This window comes from Cheilinus undulatus, linkage group 17, assembly GCF_018320785.1.
Source record: "Cheilinus undulatus linkage group 17, ASM1832078v1, whole genome shotgun sequence".
NCBI lineage: Eukaryota > Metazoa > Chordata > Actinopteri > Labriformes > Labridae > Cheilinus > Cheilinus undulatus.
This window is the reverse complement of record NC_054881.1, coordinates 14,135,713-14,157,854: the sequence shown is the minus strand read 5'-3', so window position 1 is coordinate 14,157,854 and position 22,142 is coordinate 14,135,713. Positions and strand designations below refer to the sequence as shown.

At 38.6% G+C, this 22,142-nt stretch overlaps 1 protein-coding gene across 1 annotated transcript; it reads right to left on the bottom strand.

Annotated features, from left to right (window-relative positions):
- Nucleotides 1-2,563: 2,563 nt before the first annotated feature.
- On the bottom strand, nucleotides 2,564-15,944 carry zmynd19 (zinc finger, MYND-type containing 19). The gene is made up of 6 exons (XM_041811687.1): nucleotides 15,702-15,944; nucleotides 9,812-9,871; nucleotides 9,608-9,714; nucleotides 5,487-5,627; nucleotides 3,732-3,912; nucleotides 2,564-3,610 (listed from the first exon to the last, which is right to left on the bottom strand). Exons 1-6 carry the CDS (start codon nucleotides 15,750-15,752, stop codon nucleotides 3,467-3,469), a joined length of 684 nt encoding a protein of 227 aa, XP_041667621.1. The 5' UTR covers nucleotides 15,753-15,944; the 3' UTR covers nucleotides 2,564-3,466.
- Between the last annotated feature and the right edge of the window lie 6,198 nt (nucleotides 15,945-22,142).

Below are 22,142 nucleotides of genomic sequence, written 5' to 3'. Positions count from 1 at the left end.
CACATTAAGCAGGTGTGCGCTGTAGGTAATACAAGGAAGGCAGGCGATTCAGGAGAAAGACGACAAAGAAAATTCTCTTGCAGGAAATGGTTCAGTTCATACAACCAATCTCCTGAAAAAAATTTACAAAAAAAAGGGTGTGTAAAAGGTGGGGGGATTCAAGTTTTTACACTCCCAGACGTCTCTCACATGGAAGATTTTTTTAAGTGAAAAAGATGGTGTGCAGTATTTTCATGGAAAGATCTGGAAGGGCAACACCGTGTAGGACTCACTCATGCATTCAGGATAGAAATAGAAAACAAGGGCAAAGAAAAGACAAGGCTGAAGTGTTTATGCCTTCTCCCTGCTCTCAAAGATGTAACATAAAAGGTCCCACATTGTCCACTTTATAATGCTTGCCTTCAAATATCACCAAGACAAAAAAAAAAAAGAGAAAAAGAACAGATTTCACAATCAAATGTTTAAATAAATATAGCTCCATTGATATAATTTCTTCAAAAAAATAACCCTTAGAGCAAACTCTCACACAGAAGACTGAGCACAACCCCCCCAGACACGCACATATCGTAACCCTGCAGATGAAAATACAGTTGAAAAGATGAGTGTTAAAAAACGGCACCTAGATTAACTGGTGGGGGGAAAAATAATACAGGAGTGCGGGTCAACCTAGACTTTGGTAGAAACGTAGTCTCAAAAGAATCTTTTTGATGGGTGCAATGAGCTTTGTTTCTGTAGGACAGTGAACGTTTGCCTGTTTACGTACCAGGAACTATGGAGTCATTATAATAGCAAAACTCAACAGTGCATTTGAACATTTTAAAGGCCAGACTTGTTGGTTTTGGGCTCAGATTTCACTTTGAACTTTCCATTTATACCTGCTAGTGTGCTCAAATCTGCCTCTGTGTGCTTAGATTTTCTCTGCTTGTGCTCAAAAAATTTTCTTGTGCTTAAATATTCAGTAGCTCTCTTGAAAGTACTGCCCTCATACTCCAGCCATTCTACTCTCATTCAGGTTGCTTATTCTTGCTTGTGAAACACTCAGGCCCTGTCCCGCAGAGACGAGAAAGATATATTGCCGTACTGTTTTTAAAAAGTTTTCCATAAAGATGGGATCGTTTCAGGAAATAACTGCGTAACTGAAAATGACAGAAATAGCTGTAGTGCATATGCCAAGCCTGTATGTGGCGCTGTATTGCTGCCACGGAAATGCACCGAAAAGAGAGAAGAAAACAGAACTGAATCAAACTTTCTTCTAGTTGCCCTCCTGGTTGTTCTCCGCATTGGATTTAGGAACATATGGTGTATGGTGGTGGTAAAGGAGCATCACATTTTGCTGTAAAAGTCATAACAAGCTCAGTAGTGCGTACAAAACTTTTCCTGCAGGCACTCAAAACTTTCTCTGTGTGCGCTCAAAACTTTCTTCTGTGCCTTCAATGTATTTCTGCTCTTGGATTTTTTGAAAGAACCAACAGACAGTAAAAAAGCTACAGGATTGACAAATCATGTTAGCTCTGCCCATTATCGCTGTGCTGTTCTGAGTGCTCATAGGAAGGTTTAAGCACAAGCAGAGAAAGTTTCATACATGGAAAAAAAATATTGAGCGTGTTCAGCAAGCTGCTTACACAGGCAGAGACTGTTTCGAGCACTTGCAGGGAAATTTCGTACATGAGAAGTTTAGAGTGCAAGCAGAACAAGTTTCATGCACACAGCCGCCCGAATGAGAGAAACTGTTTTGAGAATGTGCAGGTAATTTAAGCAAAAATTAAGGGTTTAAGAGCAAGCAAATATTTTCAGCATGGAGAAAGCTGTGTGCAAGCACAGAAATTTTTGTATGCGGAAAGAGTGTTTTAAGTATGCACAGAAAGTTTCACACAAGGGTAGATAAAGTTCAAGTAGACAGAAAGAAAATTTTGTACGTGTGAAGTTTTGAGTACAAGCAGACAGAGTTTCATGTGCACAGAAAAAAAAATTATGAATTTATGGGGAGAAAATATGTTTGAGCATGAGCTCAGGAAATTCATGACAGCAACTAAAGAATTGAGAGCAAGGAAAAATTTCATAGGCAGAGAAATTTCATACACTAGAAGTTGTAAGTACAAGCAGAGATGGTTTCATTCATGTACAGAAAATCTGAGAGTGGCAGATTTGCAAGAGAGCAGAAGCTGCCTGAATAAGAGGGGAAGAAATAGTTTGGCGCATGAGCACAGGAAAATTAACTAGCAACTAAAGATTTGAGAGCAAGCAGACAATTTGAGCGTAGGGAAATCTAATCAAGGGGGAATTTTAAACACAAAGGCATGTTAAAATGTAAAGTTTGAAGAAAAGCCTGAGTCCAAAATCAGTGTCATTGCTCTCATAATGATAAAATGTACAATCAAGTTTTGCACAACAATGACTCCATAAGGAATGGCCTTAAATAAGAGAAGTTTGACAATCCTTCTAGTTTTGAATGTACAAGAGCCTCTGAAGATTAAACCTTTGTACCTTATCTTTCACAAAAGTCTCACCAAATTCACAAAAAAATTTAAATAATTATCAAGGTGTCAAGAAGCCTTCCAGAAAATAAAATAAAGCTTTTATTTGGCAGCAACTTAATAATCAAACAGTGAAAATATTTAACCCACCGATTTCTGATTAAACATTTAATTTAAAACGGTGTCATACGGCCCCTTTAAGAAGAGAAAAGACGTACATCAACTCGCCCATTACCCATGTTGACCGTGTCAAAGTCCTTCAGTACATATTGGCAACACATACACACACATACACAAGCATACGCACACTTCCACACTCAATACTGGTAGTGTGATTCAATCAGTGAAATCCGACGTGTGTTGTAGTTGGCTGCGTGTGGGTATGGGGGGCGGGGTTAGTGGGGGTACAACGGACAGATGGACAGGGAGGCGGCTAAGGTGTCGCTGACCATAAAGACAGCAGCCGTGAGCAGCAGAGAGGTCAGAAAGGGAGCGATACAGTGAAAAGGTCCATGTCCCATTGTACCAGCTGAACGACGGGTACTGCAGCCCCTGGGGTCTCCCTCCCCACCCTCCCTCCCGGCTGGGTGGAGGAACAAAAGTGGATGACGACGACTGTCCGTATTGTGGTCCAAAGAAGCTTGTCCAGTTCATCAACAAGACGACTTTTTCCCCCTCACATACAAAACCATAGCAGCAAGTAGAGCTCGAGGGTCTCTGTCCTCGAGAAAAATAAAGATAAACAAAAACAGAACTTTCCCCGTCATCCACATGAAAAGCAAGCTATGGAGAAATACCAGTTCTGGGAAGTGGTAGATGTCTTTTTGATTCCTAATCCTCCGTCTATTTCCCCCCAGAGTCCATCAGGCTACCAACATTGTCCTCAGTCGTTAGTCTCTTGTCAGCATTTTTCCCAGCTCCCCACCCACGAGTCTAACCCTGCTCCCCCCCTCTGTTCTCCCTCCTCTCTCCCAGGCGAGGATGAGGGCAGATCATCGTTCGGGCTCAGACTCCAGGGCCAGCACCCGCTTGCGCTCACGACACTGCTTCTTGTGGGCAGGCCAGTCCCTCTGCTGACACTGGGAGCCGCAGTAACGAGCCACCTGGCAGCGGCCGCAGATGTTGAACTCCCGGAGCTGTGGAAAGACAAAGAGAAAAGTCATATTTAACTCTGGGTTAAAAGATTACACTGTGTGAAGACAGAAATAGAATTTAACAACAGATTTAGTCACATAAAATCCTAGTTAAGGCTCGTACCCTCCTCTCGATGAGTGAACATGGAGGATAATGACACTCATAGTAGGTACAGGAGCACTCTTCTTCCTCTACCAGCTCCCCGTTAGCGTTGTAGTAGCGTGTGCGGCTCAGCTCCAGATACTGCTCCTCCACAGGGTCAGCAGGTACCTGCTGGATGGCCAGCCAGTACAGAGACTGCTCTCTGGATATACAAGAGCACAGCAGAAGTAATATTAGGTATGTGCCTCCAGTCATAAAGTTCTTCTAGAGCAGGGACAGGCAACTCTGGTTACTGAGAGGGCCACATTTGTTTTATTCTCACTGCCAGAGGGCCAATTATTCCCAAATTGAAGGATATGCTCAATTTAATAAACTATTTGGAATTCATTGTATGAAACAAATAAAAAGCTTCATCATAACCCATATATTTTTGGACTCAAATAAAAATAATTAATTTAATCTGCTAAACAAAACTTAAGAAAACTGAAACTGCCTCTGAATATGCATGTCTATCCTCTTATACAAATGCATGCAATGATGCATATAGAAGATTTTACAGCAATAATTACAGCCAATTATACCTAACCTAACACGTACAAGTAATCAAAGATGATTTTAGGGTTTTTTTTTCCAATTCCCATACAACCTTTAAATATCTCATTTGTATATAGTATGCCATACTAGCAGGCCTACCTACAGAATTGACTGGGCCCCTGAAAAACCCCCTAGTTATGATTTACTGATGATATTATTGCATGAGTGTTGGTTCAGTGCCATTGGTGCTAGCCTCCTGGGTAACAGTTACGTCATTTTGGAGCTGAAAAGTGCGTCAACCTACATTTGGGTTCTGATGTTCAAATTATTAATTCATGCCACTTCTACACCCTTTTTAAACCACTTTATAATCACATTTGATTTCACTTTAAACCCATTTTTGGCTAATTTAGTCCATTTTAGCTACTTTTAACATGTTTCACTACTTAAGCTAATCAATTTTGCCCCTTTTCATCATTTTTTCCTTTCTCAACCCATTTTTACTTGATAGTCAACTTTTTTTTGCCTCCTTTAAATTTTTTTTCTCCATTTTTGAATCACTTTTCACTACATAATTCTTCAAATTTTTAACTCTTACAACCCATTTTTGCCACTTTTTAACTGCATCTCACCCTTTTTACCACCCATTGTGTCACTTTTAGCCAATGTCTTGCCACTTCAAGCCACTATTTTTGCCACTTAAAAGTTTTTCAACAATTTTACTGCCCATTTTTTCATTTATTAATCAATCTTTGCTGCTTTTATTTCATTTTTACCACTCAAACCACTTTTCAACACTTACGTCTACCAATATTTGATACTTGAAACCCATTTTGTCACTTTTAACCCACTTTTTTTGCCAATTCCAGCCTTTATTTTGCAATTATTTTTCTCTTAAATTTATTTCAGTTGCTTCTACTTCATTCTCTGGCATCCTGGCATTTGTGCACATCTTGGTTTAGCTACAGAGTCTGACATTACTCTCCAAATGGTTGAGTCGTTGTACTCATCCACACCATTAACTTCACCAATAAGGTTGTAATTCTGTATTAAGAAAATGGGTTTTACATTATATAACAGCAGTACTTTGATAGGTTATTATTCTGGTTAAATGTCAAATATGGCTATCAAAGGTTAACTTTACAATGGATTGTGATTTTCCTGACATCCTTGGGCCCCAGAAAACTTCCCCTCCTCTTTATCCCCCCTTATGGACGACCTTGTGCACTAGTAATGTCATACCTCTGCTTGCTGGAAATCTCCTCTGGTTTGGGGCTCCAACCCACAGGCACCAGTCGCAGGTTGTCTAGCCTGTTGTCCACAGTGACTGAGTTAATGTGGATGACTTGAAAACTGGGGGCAATGCCTCCTCTATGCTTCTCCCTGTGTAACGACATGAAAAGATTTTATGTCAGTTACAAACAAAAATAATCACAATTAATTAGAACAAAGGCAGAGTTCCCAAAGGCTGAAGCTCCAGTTAGCAACCGGGTCCGTGTGATGAATGGCTTTGTTTATTTCAAAACATTTCTATATCGTGTAAAAGAGATCCAATTATGGGGTCCACGAACACTGCTTTTAGACTTATTTCAGGTAAAAAACAAGTCATCGTCCATATTATTCAGTGTTACTCAGGGAAAATGATTAATTTTGTTCTGATAGACATGAAATACCATCATCCAATTTAACTGCTGACTTTGACATTTGTAGGCCATCCAGTAGTGAGTCATTGAACTACTCAAATACCAAACTAATGACAACAGCAGAGAAAAGTGCGGGCAGTTTTAAGAAAGGAATGACGGTGACTGAATTTATAAACAAGGCCAGCTTTGCTTGTCAGTTATAGAATTTTAAGTCAGTTGAATATTTATATTAATTTAGGCTCACAGTCTCTTCAAATGTTTTGTAAAACCTGCTAAAAAGTCACTCATGCCCAACCAAGGTGTGAACAAACAGATAAATGTATGCCATCTTGTAAGTGCTAAGTGGTTTTTGCAGTGTTTTGACAGAGAAAATGGAGATAAGGTTGTATGTAGGTTGTGTCAGGTTAAACTGTCATGTAGCCACTCAACCAGAATAATAAGTAACCACAGAAGGACTGAATGCTAGAATTGCTAAAGTTAGCCGGACTCTGTGAACCAATTTTACACTTCTTTCAGAGAAGTGTCAAAGTTGAACAATGATGTATTTCATTAGACTGTTAAACAATCGTGATTTAAATTTACTTTTAATCAACTTTGAAATAAGTTGCCTTGGTATGCGCCAATTTGAATACAGTGCAATTCATTAACATAAAAATGTTATAATTAGGGATGTGCAGAATTAGTTGGCTAAATAATTCAACATCTTTGTAGTCGCTACCAGTACTCCTCAATTTAACCAATTCTTCATATACAGTTGGAAGAAAAAGTATGTGAACCCTTAAGGATTTCTGCATAAATTGGTCATAAAATGTGTTTTGATCTTCATCTAAGTCACAACAATAGACAAACACAGTCTGCTTAAACTAATACCACACAAAAAATTATATGTTTTCATCTTTTTATTAAACAAAACATGTAAACATTCAAAGTGCAGGGTGGAAAAAATATGTGAACCTTTGGATTTAATAACTGGTTGACCCTCCTCTGGCAGCAATAACCTCAACCAAACGTTTCCTGTAGTTGCAGATCAGATCTGCACAATGGTCAGGAGGAATTTTGGACCATTCCTCTTAACAAAACTGTTTCAGTTCAGCAATATTCTTGGGATGTCTGTTGTGAATCGCTCTCTTGAGGTCATGCCACAGCATCTAAATCGGGCTGAGGTCTGGACTCTGACTGGGCCACTCCAGAAGGTGTATTTTCTTCTGTTGAAGCCATTTTGTTGTTGATTTACTTCTATGCTTTGGGTCGTTGTACTGTTGCATCACCCATCCTCTGTTGAGCTTCAGTTGGCGGACAGATGGTCTTAGGTTTTCCTTCAAAATGTCTTGGTAACTTTGGGAATTCTTTTTTACGTTATTGACAGCAATCCGTCCAGGCCCTGAGGCAGCAAAGCAGCCCCAAACCATGAAGGCCTCTCCACAATATTTCACAGTTGGGATGAGGTTTTGATGTTGGTGTGCTGTGCCTTTTTTTTCTCCACACATAGCGTTGTGTGTTCCTTCCAAACAACTCAATTTTGGTTTCATCTGTCCACAGAATATTTTGCCAGTAGTGCTGTGGAACATCCAGCTGCTCTTTGCAAACTGAACATGTAGCAATGTTTTTAGCTTACACTCTAGGAGTCTTCTTCACCTCACTGAGCATTCTGAGCTGTGCTCTTGCAGTCATCTTTACAGGACGACCACGCCTAGGGAGAGTAGCAACAGTGCTGAACTTTCTCCATTTGTAGACAGTCTGTCTTACCGTGGACACATGAACATCAAGGCTTTTAGAGATACTTTTGTAATCCTTTCCAGCTTCATGCAAGTCAACAATTCTTGATCATAGGTCTTCTGAGAGCTCTTTTGTGCCAGACATGGTTCACATCAGGCAATGCTTCTTGAGAACAGCAAATTCAACACTGGTGTGTGTTTTTTATAGGGCTGGGCAGCTTTAACCAACACATCCAATCTCATCACATTGATTGGACTCCAGGTTGGCTGACTCCTGGCTCCAATTAGCTCTTGGAGAAGTCACTAGCCTAGGGGTTCACATACTTTTTCCACCCTGCACTGCGAATGTTTACATGGTTTGTTCAATAAAAACATGAAAATTTTTTGTGCGGTATTAGTTTAAGCAGACTGTGTTTGTCTATTGTTGTGGCTTAGATGAAGATCAAAACACATTTTATGACCAATTTATGCAGAAATCCAAGAAATCCCAAAGGGTACACATACTTTTTCTTGAAACTGTATTTTTGAAATTCAGGCCCACAATTCCTGTCAAATCTCCATCTAAACTGAAACACAGCCTCTTCCACTAGTAGCCACTGTTCCTCTGGTTAAAGGCTTCTGCCCTTTTGACATTATGCTCCTTAACCTGATGTAAACAACGGTGGATAGGTAACACTGATAGCATCTCATAGTAAAAGTGTAATTTTGTGCTATTTTGATCCAGAAAAAGGGGATAACATTGTGCATAGACCATGTCAGGCTAGACTTGAATATGAGTAAACATATTCAGTGCCAGATTGTGGTTGTCAATGAGCAAGGAAGGCTGAAGGCAGGTGGTGCTAGTATTGCTTAATTTTGCCACAGTCTTCAGAACACTTCACAACATTAACTGCCATCTCATGTTAAATAAACAGTGCTTAATTTTCAAAAGTATCTGAGTACATCCCCAACTTAAGACTAGTCAATTAAGTGCAGTGAAATTTAGTCTTGAACTGGATCCCAAATTATTCGTCATGGAACAGCACTATCTAACATCTCTGTTGACTCAGGGGCAGTTAGTTGCAAACCTTTGAGGTTAAATGCGGGAAATTTAGACTGATCGAAGAGGGAAAAACAAGCGTTAAGTACTACTAGTAAAGTACTAATAAGGCACGGACCAAAATGAACCTTTAAGCTAAAATAAGAACAGACCTTTTCTACATGAATTGTGCACCAATAATTGAACTTCAACACCTACGCAAGGTTAGTAGATAGCAGCTTTCTTAAACAAGCTGCTATCTACTAACCTTGCGTACACAAATAAAGAATATCTAGCATTACTCTCAGCCAATTCAATTAGTATGTGCAGCAGTTTTCCCATTTCAGCTGTGATGCTCAGCTACATGAGATGTACAAAGTGATGCTGGTTTTGTAAACAATAGATGCAGAGTGATCCAAAGGACAAACAATGCAATGCCCAAATCAACCCAAGCATTGTGTGCCTCATTTTATACAGTGCAAAAAGGTTTTCATTTGATGCTTTTTGAAAACATGAAAGCCAAAATCAACTACTCTTTTTTTAGGGATGAAAGATATGGGATTTTGCTGATATCTGGTATGCCAATATTTACAGAATAATTTTGGCTGATACAGACTTTTGAATCTAGTTTAGACCTAAAACTTCAGTCCTTAAAACACACTTTAAAGTGTAAGGCATGATGATAAATAAATAAAAACATTTCAGCTGATGTAGGTCTATTGGTCTGGCTTACAACCCAACTAACTTGCTTGTTCATATGGCCAATATTGACATATGATACAGGCAGATCACTGTAGCCAAAATATCAGTTATATATATCAGCAGTAATGTTCATATCTGTTCATTTAGATATGTCACTATTTAAGGTTATATCTGCACACTTACAATACTCTATTTTTTTATATAATCGACCACTTGAAAGGCGACATGTCCTATCCAGGACTTTAAGGATCGTTCAGAGGAGCACAAAGAAAAAAAATAACTCACCAAAGAAGCTCGTGTAACGGCCTCCCTGCCCAGCGGCCTTTACCGATGTCAAAAGCGTAGGCAAAGATCTTAGCTCCATTTCCATCTGCATCAACCTCCATGCGCGCCTGAAAAAGAAGAACGCTGTTCATCCCCTGGTGCCACCAAAAGATATTAACCAAAAAAGGGCTTAAAAAATATCACTGTTAAATTCTCTTGATTTACCTCGAAGGCATAGTTTTCCACTAGAGGTATGTCCTGCTCATCAATCAGTGTGTATTTTGTCTGAAAAAGGAAACGGATAAACACTTAAAACACAAGGATTACAATATAATACATAATAAATGATAAGGTATTAACTGAACTGGAAAAACAATAGGAAGTACTCTTGCAACAGGAGCTTTCAATTCACATCCTGCTTTAGCAAGACACCAACATTTTTTTAAATTACGTTGTGATTATTTTAAAGAAACCTAAACAGGAAAGGGCCAACGTGGGAACAGACCCAGAACCAATGACTGCTTACAAGTTTTAAAATTACAGCCATCAAGCAAGCACAAATTTTCTGGATTGATAAAACAACAGAGATATTCACAACTTTAAGGTTGATAAGCAGCTGGTCAACTTAAAACAGGGAAAACGCTAATGCATGTCTGTAATTTAACTGGTTTTCAACCGCACAACATAGCCCTTTTCATAGTGCATTTCGACAACAGCATCACAACAAAGGTCCATCTCTAGACATTCATATTCCACAACAGCTTAACTGGTTTCCCCATCTGTTATTTTACATTGAATTACAGAATTAAGAAATGTGAGAAAGCATGCCTCAGCGGGAGCTTCACACTCACAGGGCACTATGCTCCCCACTGGCTCTGCTGATCCCTTCTTGCCCCATAATGGCTTGTTTATGCTCTACATTTCTGTACGTACTCTGCGATCATTTCATCCATATTTCTGCACTTTCACTCAAAGTTTACAGATACAGACAAAACGTTGCACTACCATGTATAATCATGGGTTCAGTTTAATGCAGACCAGCAAAACACAAAAAAAAGAATAGTTTGAAGGATTAAGAACTTTACATAGTCTTTAAGGAAACATTGACAAATATGGTACAAAAGTAAAAGACAGACAACTACAACTGAACAGCTGGGTGGCAGGCAGATAAAGCAGCAATGAAGCAGCTATGGAGGTCCGTGTTAAACAGCAACCTCTAGTGGATTGATTTTTTAAACGTTCAACCCAACACAGACTAAATATGCGGGCGTGAAGGTTATAAAAAGCACAGATCTATTTACGTTAACGCCTCTATTCCCTTTATGTCTCTGACATTCTTAGTGCAGGTGAAACACGACAGACGCAAATATTAGGCCTTGAAGTGGCAGTGTGAATGAGCCAACTGTAATGCTGTCAACCGTTACTAAAAATATTATATTATGCATACATGGTTTTATTTTTCCATTTCTACACAGAAAGTTTACTTCAGTAGGGTCCGACATTAACGGTTGCCCGAATGCCCGGGGCAACTTCAAAAAGCCGACGGGCAAGCAAAACTTGTAAGGACTTGCCCGATCAGGCAAGCACAACTCTGAGCTTTTCTATTCATTAATTTTATTTTCCTTTCTCATTTCTGTTACTACAGAGCCCCCAAGTAGCCAGATGCAGTGTGTCGCTGCCTCCATTGGCGTGTCTGCTGATGTCCAGACAGCTGCACAAACTTTAACTAAAAACCCTTATGAAGATAAACACTGTCATCAGTAAAGATTCACGGTAGCTCACATCAATAAATCTGTTACCCACATAAAGAAGACAGGCTTTAACTTCCAATTTTAAACATTTATTGTTTTAAATCCATATGTTATTACTGTCGGATGCGCTCGACGTAGGAGTGTGTGTGAGAGAAGAGAGCAGAGGAGGTCTGCCGGTGGCGCATCTCTTTAGTTTGCTCATTCATTGAGGTCTGCTGTCGTGTTTAATCTGAAACTTCCCATTTCCTTGTTTTAACTTTTTCTCCAGCCACATCCTGCCAATGCTCTCTCACACCCATATCTTTTGACAATTATGCAGATGCGCGTCATCAATGAGCATAACTCACACAGATCACACGTGGAGATAATGTAATATCTAGAGAAATTTTTCCAAAATGAAGCAGGGTGAAATGATGTGTCTGGAGAGCTGCAGGTGTGAGGCAGGGCTGGTTTAAGTCATTTGGAGGCCCAGGGCAAAGACCAATATGAGGCCCCTCCTCCTTTTACTAAAGGATTAGGCTAATAATAATGACTGGAAAAAAATTAGAAAGCACCTCTTTTATGTTAATAAAGTCACAGAACTCCAGTAAATGCCCCAGTGTGGGATATAAATACCCAACTAGCCAACCATCATTCATCATTTTCTTTGGAAAGCATCTCAGAGCTCAAACTCAGCACATGCCAATATCTTAAAAAATCTTTAGGCCAGGTGAAACTTTCATAACGCGTTGGGCCAAAGATTGGTATCTCCAAGATGACTACTTTTCAGGGAATGAAAAGTTTGTTATTTATAAAAAATGATATAAATATGATTTATAAAAACAAATTAAAATCATGAAAAATTGAGATACAAGGTTTTTGCCTGATGTCAGTGATAAATACAATAACTATATGCTCATTATCAGTGACATATTGGTTCTTCTGACTCTATACAGACATTTGCATCCATTTAACCTCATAATTATCCACCAATCCACTGTTTTATTTAATTTCAACAACAGATTATCTGATCTATTATCTACCTTACATTCCTGGTTTGTATTGTGGCTCTCGCTAAAGTGTTTTTTAGAGAATGTGGCTCTTTGAATAAGGTGGAGTACCACTGGCCTTACTGTTACAGGGTGGAACTGTGAAATAGCACTTTAAAGGGGCACTATGTAGTTTTGGGGAAGACATTTTTAATCAAACAAGAAAAATCTTAATTGGTTGATTTTCATGTCTGCAGATTTTCTTCAGTTTCACGATGAATAAACCAAATAAAAACAGAAGAAAAGCACCATCTTATACATGGTGCATATGTAGCAGACCCTGCCACCTCTCTAGTGTCAGTGTTGTGCTGACCTCATTTTCCTCTGAGAGTAGTTGGTTTCATCAGTTACAAAAAAAATATTTCTTAGTTTGTATTATTACCTTATTAGTATTGTAAATATGAAATTTCTGAGTTTGAATTTCTTCTGAAAACAACATGGTGTTTTTACACATCGTGCTGATCTGTACAAAGTTGAATATAATTTTCAGTGGGCTAACACAAAGCTTTTTGATCTTTTGCTATGTCCATTGTTTTATACTAGGAACAACTTCTTATATGCACAAACTAATTTAGCGTTAGGGTTGTTACAATACCAGAATTTCAAGCCAACTATTTTCTACAGTTTAATACCTTCATGTCATACTTCTAATAATCATCAATATCAATACTGGTTGATATCTAGACTAGGGGTGCACCGATCGATCGGCCAAAATTGGAATCAGCTTGGTTTCATATGTACCTCTACCTACTAAAATGTGAAAAATGAAAGACTAAAGGAACTGATATAATTTATTAGTTTGGACAGCAATGCTCTAAACTTTTCATTTATATTTGAGAGAACTACCTCATGTGCAGTTAAAACAACAAGTTTGTATTGTTTCACAGGTATTGTTCAGTGTTTTTCAATAAAATAAGATTGGAACATTGAAGGTGTATGCTGTCAGTTATTAAAAAAAACATTGGTATCGGCCAAAATCAGAATCGGCAGGTCAGGCTTTTTAAAGATCGGTGATCGACCAGAAAATTGCAATCGGCGCACCCCTAATCTAGACAAGAACAACTTCCCAAATAGTCAATAAATATTTGCTTTGATTGCTGTAATCTGTCTGAGCTGCACACTTTAACCTTGACACGGCAACCTTAACCCATTAGGGCGCAAATGGCCTCGTGGTTAGGTTGCGCCCAATGTCTAGTTTTAAGTCCAGCCTATGTCTCTTTCATCGCATGTCATTCCCCACTCTCTGATCCCATCTCTCCAATAAAGGTACACACACTTTCTCTTTTCTTAAAAAATAAACAAATAAATATAACGCAAATTAATCATTTGGCCAAGTTCGACACAGCTTCCTTCCAAAGTCCTCCAGTGCAGATGTTTACATGCCTGAGGATGGAGAGGTGAAAGTGATGAGTGAGGAGACAAACCCTGGTCTACCCAACGGCAAATTCTGATTTAAAAAGCTGCCAAACAGAAGTTTAGATAAAACCAGCAAAGATGCTAACGGACCAAGCAGACCTGGATTTGTCAACAAAATGACTACAACTAATCTAACCAATGCAACTGCTAAGTGGGTCACCAAGGCCTGCAGATCCAACATCGTTGCGGACAAGGGGCTTCAAATCAAGCAGTTTGTGCTCACTCTGCAGCCTAAGTTTTTTTAACTTGATGTGTTTGCTGATTTAGTTTGCAGTTTATGGATATTGTTGTTCTGTAAATTAAGATACTGTAATTTGCAAACCATTACAACTAAGCTAAGACAGTTTATAATAACAATTAATTTACTATACTAGTGATTCTTTTATCTCAAATCAAAATGAAAGCAAATGATTGTATTAGTAATGTCTGATAAATAATCAGGATTAATCACAGCATAATCATGTGATTAACGTGATTAATTTTAAAATCAACCAGCAACAGAATTAGTTCCCTTCCAAACGACACGTCTCATTGGAAAAGATTTATTTTTAAGAGTCTAACTTTTGATACAATCATTCAATAAAATAATTATCAAAAAAGGACAGCACCAAAAACGTGCCACTTTTTCGAGCCTTTCATGAAACGTTCATAAAGGTTCATAAAAGCCACTCAGCACAGAGAGCACTGCATAAGCCACAACCACACAGATAAGCAGTTGAAGGTATGGTCAAACTCTCAGCAAGGAATTTGCCTCGCACGTGTAAGCTATGGCTAACATAAACGACAGAAATGTCCTTTAGGCTTCACAAATATCAGTGTCATAGAGTTAAAAATAATCTTAACAATCCCTTGAAACCAACCTAGAAATTCTAACAGTACCGTGTTTCTACTGTGAGGTTTAAAAAGAACAGAATCTCGTGCAAGAGCTACCTGTAAAAGGGACTTATATGTGCACGTGACAAGACACCAACACGGTAGCCCCACGATAGACAGAGCATGATACAGCACGGTGTTTCCCACATACCAAAAGGTCCAAACATGGAATGTGACACGTTGCCTGAACTGTCAGACTTATTGTATAGATTTTATCAGGAGTGACAACATGTAAATGAGCTGTATGAGGGTTGGTTAGAGCCCAGAAGTCCTGTCACTCAGCAGGTGTGCAGCTGATACGTCACAGCTCACTCAAAACGGGCTGCAACGTCTATCCCGACTGAGTGTCTCGTGAGAGGAGCAGCCAGGACACATTTCTTGACCAGCATTCAGACGTAATATAACGTCAGCGTGGAAATATATACTTATGTAACTTGTGGCAAAAACACAAGCAAGTTTTTCGGCCACAGCTGTTGGGTGGTGGGCTGTGCTGCCGGTGCTTTGTCACGTTGCACAAAAGAATCAGTTGATGGAGCATGGCAATGGCTTCCTCATTAGCAGACACTTCACCGTGTAATCCAAATAACACCGCTAGCGTGGCACTGCTAGCTACACCATCGACTGTTATACTGTTTGTACCAACTACCGACGTTAAAGGAAAGTGTCTTCTCAATAAATACATCAGCCGACACATGTCACGCGAAAAAACAGCTCCCTGTTTACCTTTAGGTCACTATTCAACCGTTTAACGTGAGCCTTGAGCTAACGTATGCTGCTACATGCTAGTTAGCTTTAGCTTCACAGCGAGACTGTGGTGGCGGCAGAGGGACGGAAAACCTCTCCAGCTCGGCACGGCCGGCTTCTTTAATCCGTTCAAATGCGGCTGAAATCTGTAAAGCTGAACGACTCTTGCATCAACAACAGCTCAATGCCCATGTCAGGAGTTGTCTACAACCGACTCATCACGGTAACGGTAAATTTTCCATCGTTTTTAGTCCCCGAGGGCCCTTCCCCGGCCGCACATGGCAGCCCTGGGATCCAGCTCACCTTCCCGGCCACACGGCCGAGCCGTACGATCCCGAGCTTGAAATCCGACATCAGGAGGACGGGCGGTGGTGACGGAGAGAGGCGCAGGATCCAACCTTGATGGTATACAGGTTTAAGCTCGTAGGGGCAGCCCCTCAGCCCCTTCGAGATGCCAGTCCGGGTTAACTGGTCGAGGTTTGCCCTGACTCCGGGTCTCTCCGGCAGCAGCCCAACCTCGGTGACACTCACCGCTGCTGGCGCAGGAAAGCCGAGCGAGCTGATGGGGGCGGGGCGGGCAGGGGCGGGACAAGACGCTAATCAGCCCGTCCAATCAAACGCCACGTTATGTTTTTTAATGCAAAGCGTCCAATCGTGCTATCCAATTGAAAACGAGCATTCCTAAAGACCGCCTTTTTCAGTTTTAACGTCATCACACTCTCGTGACCACTTCCAGACATTTTCGCGCGAAATGTTTGATGGGTGGGTGAATGTGAAATTTTGACAAGAATATAGCTGGGTGATCTGAAAAATCTACTTTCAGTTTTTTGTCTTGAATGTAAATATGCTCAAGTAAAATAAAATCCAAAGACTTTTGAGGGAAACAAAAACTTAACCTGAAATGAGGTTGAAACATTGAGACTGTGCGTATAAATCAACGTTTCTCAACCTTTTTTTCTGTCAAGGCATTAGGGTTACAATACTTGAGATATGACAAGTCACCCCGGTCAAAATGTATTAATAGAAACACGACAGCATTAGTGTATAATAGAATGAAGATAAGTCTCCAAAATAGTGGTTCTCAACTGGTGGGTTGTGACCCATAAGTGGGTCGCAGCACTTATTTCAGACGGGAAAAAATGGCGTCTATTAGGGAATCAGGTCATTAATGGACAGACAACCATACATTTTACTCTCTTCTACAGAGATAATAGACAATTTTAAATGTTTTTCTCGTTATTGCTTACTCGTTTATCTGTTTCCTGGGTTTACATAGCTGCTTTTTCCATTATGAGTCAATTCCAGAAAATCTCTGGAAAACAAAATTTTATCCTCTGTCATCAGGAAATGGGGTGTAAAATGTATTTATTTTCCCCTGTCTCTATTTTTCAGTCATATCTATTGATTCATCCAAGATCAAAACTTCAATATTTTATGTAAAATAAACATGCATTTTTTTATTTTTTATTTTTTTACATCTGGGTTGTGATTTTTCATTTAAAAGACTTTGGTGGGTCCTAAAGCTACACCAATTGAGAACCACTGCTCTAAAGCACTTTCTTAAAATGCCTATATTTCCATAGAATGGACACAGAGCTCGTGAAAGAATATTTCAGTGAATTTCAGCAAACCAGCAAAACTGAAAATAAAGAAAATGTGGATTATTTATGTCAGGATAGCTAATGATATGCATAAAAGGCACCCCTGATGATGCAGAAGGCACCCAATAAAGGCTGGTCTAAAGTAAGTCATTTCAGCTACGTAAGGCTACTTCACAGGTGATTTTAGATCCTTTAAGATGTGCTGGAGCACCCCTGAATTTCATCTCAGGAACCCCAAAATAAATAGGGATTTACACAACCAAATAACTAAATCTTAGAGGGTTTTTTTAATTTAATTAACATGCCATATATTGTGCTGTATCAAGCAAAAAAAAGGTCTTTATAGAATTAGATATTTTTTTCTGTTAATATATATTTAATATTGAATAATATATTGGATAATAAACCTTAATGTTAAAAGCTGCTGTCATCAGATTAATGTGGCTAAGTAAAAAAATTACAACATATCTGAATTAGATATACAATATAAAAGTTGGCAGAAAATAATAGCTGAAGTACAAATAGATAGTTTTAGCTTAAAATTGTATTTCAGTTCTGCAATATTGTAAGTATAACTACTCTATTTTATCACTAAAGGTTTTTAAAAATACTATAATGCTTTGTTTCCTCTTACTATTTCAGATTTATCAGGAGAGGATGTAATGGTGATGTGATCAGACAGGTGTTGACTCATGGGAGGCAGGTATAAATAGCCGAGTTGACATCCTGATGATAATAACGTCATGATGATGACATGCAGTATTCAGAAGTAAAACAGCTTATCCTACAAAAATATATTTTGTGGGGTTGAACTTATATTACTTAGTTTTACTGTTGTAATTTAATAATGTAGGAAATTAGTACCTGTTTTGGGTGTACTGAAGACCTGCAACAGTGTCCACACGTCACAGAGTCTTTGAAGCTGATTCCAAAATTGCACCTGAGTTGCTTTAAATGTAACTTTTTTCTTTTGTTCATTGGGTTACTTTCTATTAATTTCTTTATTCACCAACTTTATGATGGAAAGCCATCATCTGGCTGTGTTGAGGATTCACTTTAGTTTGTATAGAATAACCAAGGAATCAGCAGACCTCCAGGCTTTAAATTTGTGTGAGTTTTAATCAGTACTGCAGGTGCACATTTGATTCCTCTTGTTGCTATATAAAAAAATCTTTAAAAAAAAAAGTTCTTTTGAAGGAAGGTGACAGTTTTGTTACTTGTTTTTTTCTTACCTGTGCAACCCTATCACAAGATGAATCAAGTATAGCAAGTCCAAAGTACCCAAAGAGCACCTGCGTGTGAGTACGGCAAATATCCTGCAGTGCTTCCCCTTTTCTGTCTTCTCATATGTTTACATATTATAACAGTGCACTGACCAGCAAACTTCTTAAAGACACAGCAAATTACTTTGTAATGTTGAAAAGATGATAACCTTGTGAGTCAGTAGAAATATATATATATATATATATATCCCAAATGGGATAAGCGGTATAGAAAATGGATGGATAATGCGTGATGTTCTGAAACATTTAAATGTGACAAATGTGCAAAAAATAATGAGTCAGGAAGGTGGAAAATACTTTTTCTCAGCACTGTATTATTTCTCTCACTCATTTACACATTTTCTGATAAACCTCATGCAGTGTAGTGCTGAACTGTTCACATTCTTAACTGTAAGGAATCTGGGCTCAGCCCTCCATGTACCCAAGCCCTGGAAACACCCCTGCTCCAAACCTCCTGTGTTTTCAAATGTTGGAAAGTACTGTATGTAGTCATATAAGGACAAGGATATCTCTGTTAACAGTTAAAGTAGACGAACATTAATGGTGCGTAAATACTTAAGGGTTTGTGAACACATAATCTGTACCCCCCTCTTTAAAAAGTCTTTACACATCCATGCTATGTGAACACAAGAGTAGTTTCACAAATGCATGCTGGAATATTGGAGAGGAACAAAATGCAACATGCATTTTTTTTATGAACCAAATAAAGCACAGAGTTGGAATGTGCAAATAAATAATCCAGACTGGAATTCTTGTTTGGGACCATTAAGTATTTTTTCAATCATGTTACCAGCCTGTCTTCATTCCATCACATCTGTCCCTTACTTTCAGTTTAGTACATGAAGAGAGTGAGCGCCCTCTGGAGATCAGGACACATATTACAGGAACATTACAAACCGGACAATTTCCAGTCAGAGGAAGCATTCTCAGGAAGAAAATGATGTTATTTTCAGGTGAAAACCAAACAGAAATATTGTACTAAAAAAGGGAGAAGCCACCAGGGCAATCTTCAGGCACACTCGCTCGAGTCAAGGATTTGGGTAAAAAGCCTTTATTGTTTCAGGGCATATCTAATAAAAATTACAAATCACAAGGAAAGCGACCGGTTTCAACCGCACAGGGTCTTCATCAGGGCATGAACCGGTCAGCTTTCCTTGTGATTTTTAATTTTTATTGGATGTGCCCTGAAACAATAAAGGCTTTTTACCCAAATCCTTGACTTGAGCGAGTGTGCCTGAAGATTGTCCTGGTGGCTTCTCCCTTTTTCCGACTATACGTGTCACTCTTCAAGAGCACCTGGCTTTAATCTGGAATTTACCACACAATGAAAGCACATGTTTACATCTCTCCTTTTTTGCTGAGAAATATTGTACCTTTCTGTCTTTAAAAACCCTTTGCATTTATTACAACATCATAGTTCCTTAATTCAGTTACAAATAGATTCTTGTTTGTTTTTCTGTCCAAGTCATAGATGCTCAAAAGAGTTAAGCTCTTCCTTCTTATAAAAACATAATGCACTGGTAAATCTGGTTCACTGTATAACATAAACACTTGTATTCTTTGTTTACCAGTTGTACCCTCTCAGAGCAGCTTGTTGGCCTTGAAACAATAGAAGTCCTGTTCCTCTACTGTTCTCTTTTCAAAGTGAAATGTGTGTGAGCCCACCTTGTGCTACAGCCAGAGGGTATGACTCTTCTGTCCATCACTCCTATCCAGTTACTCACAGACACATGGAGCACAGAGGAAGGGGAGTTTCTTACGCTGGTTTAAATTTCTGCTTGGAGATTTGATCTGTTTTCTCCCAAGGATCCCTGCAGCTTTAATAAAATGTCATTAATTGAAGCTTCTAATATGATAGAAAATTATGTACAAAAGGACAGAAGACTCTGTTTTAAATTTCTTGAGCAAGTTGTTCTCTTCAGGATGCTGGAGTTGACTGGACTGGCATCCAGTTGTTGGTACAGTTCAGCAAAACTTCCACATAAGAATCCAGTTAAACAAAACTACAATGCATTAAACTGTAGTATTAGATGAATGGTCAATTTAAAAAAATGTTTGTAATAAGTGTTGATCCTACATACGTTTTTTTTCTTGAAATATTCTAGTCATATTCTCTCTTTTCCCAACAGTGGGTGTTGTTCCATATTGCTAAACAGAGTAGTGTCTGAGGTGTGGCTGCACCTCTGATCCCTGCAAATGGTTATGATGAAACTGAAACTGTCACTCCTATCCACCCTGGAAAATTTAATTATCCACATTATCAAAAGTTTCTTCAGTATCCAGGTGTGTCCAGTCCAATTTTAATGATCAAAAGTACCGAAAAGTCCTGAAACTTAAACAACAGAACTTCTACTTCATGAGACAAGTGGGTTTTTTGGGGGAGGATTTTCAATGAATTTTTGACACTTTCAGATACCTGTTGGTAATAATTGTAAAGTTTTAATGTACTATCAGATTTATATGGCACCAAAACTCTAAAGACTACACCTGCATCACAAGGGGGAAATGTAGGAGATGTATAACAATTAAAAAATGCATGGAAACTCCTGTACACTCCCAAACTGCACAGAAACATCGGCAACATTCAGATACCAAAATGTTAATGCTGTTGTGCATTCAAGATGATATAAATGAGTTTGTTTGAAGTTGATCATAACTGAGAGCTAGAAATTACACAAAACTAGCTGCCAAGGAATTCTACTTTTGTTGCAATGAAACTGAAACAGGTAAATCAATGAATTTAACAAAGATTTTTATGGGAAAAAGAAATGCTCTTAATTAAGAATTATCTTACAGTACAAGAAAGAAACAAAGAGTCTTCAGCCATCGATAACGTGAATCAAAACATAGTTTTACATGATATCTTATTTTTAGATTGCTGTATTTTTTTAGTTCTATTTTGTATTGCTTTATTTGCTAAACTTGCTTCATAGCCTTGTCATGTTGTGGAATATGCATTTATTGTATCTTTATACATGATTACTCAAGAGATTATGCAAAACAAGCAAAATGATACTATAAATATATATATGTATAAATAACAATAAATTATTAGTATAATATATTCAACTATATTTTACTGATCTACTCTCATGGCCAACAACAAATGCAGAAAAAAATAGCACAGATCACAAAACCTATTGAGAGAATTAGCATAAAACAACATGTGGCACAATATCTGTTTAATCCCAGTAATCTTGTTTTGATTGTGGTCAGCCAAAATCGTCACTGAAACTGAACCCCAATGAATTGCTCAGCACTACTTTGTACATTTAGTGTTATTTTTGTATATACTTTTATTAATCTCTGAAGGGAAATGCACCGATAGGCTGGTAATACAAACGAAAAACACAATAGAGATGCAGAGTGAGGGGCTGCACATGAAGGCATTAAAGTGGTTGGGGGTTTAATGCCTCCAGTTTAAAATGAACTGGTACCTCTCCAGCAACCAGATCAATTTTGACACTTTGGTCCATACAAGGACTTGCCAGTTCCAGTCAGGTCTAAACAGATTGAGCTACGTCTGCCCCAGTTGATACATGCTGGTTTGGCATTACTGAATGTATATTTCAATCACACAGACTTGTGTTTGTTCAAATTATTAAATAAGACATCTATATTGGATTTGTCAGTTCTTATTTTTTATATCACTGACACCAGGGCAAGACCTCTTATCTCCAATACCGCCACTTTTCAGGGAGTTAAAAAAAATGCTGTATTTTCAAATAATTTAACACTGAATGACCATAGTCAGCATTTTTTGACACCATATTGTTTTAAAATTTAACACCCACTGACAGATGTAAAGGGTGACCGATACCACTGATTTATCATCCACAAAAAAAAAAACTAAAATATTT

Coding starts and splice junctions, on each gene's coding strand:
- zmynd19 (XM_041811687.1), bottom strand. CDS start 15,752: ATGTCGGATTTCAAGCTCGGGATCGTACGGCTCGGCCGTGTGGCCGGG. Junction 3,913..5,486: donor GAGATTTCCAGCAAGCAGAG/GTATGACATTAC, acceptor TTGTATATCCAG/AGAGCAGTCTCTGTACTGGC. Junction 3,611..3,731: donor GTTCACTCATCGAGAGGAGG/GTACGAGCCTTA, acceptor GTCTTTCCACAG/CTCCGGGAGTTCAACATCTG.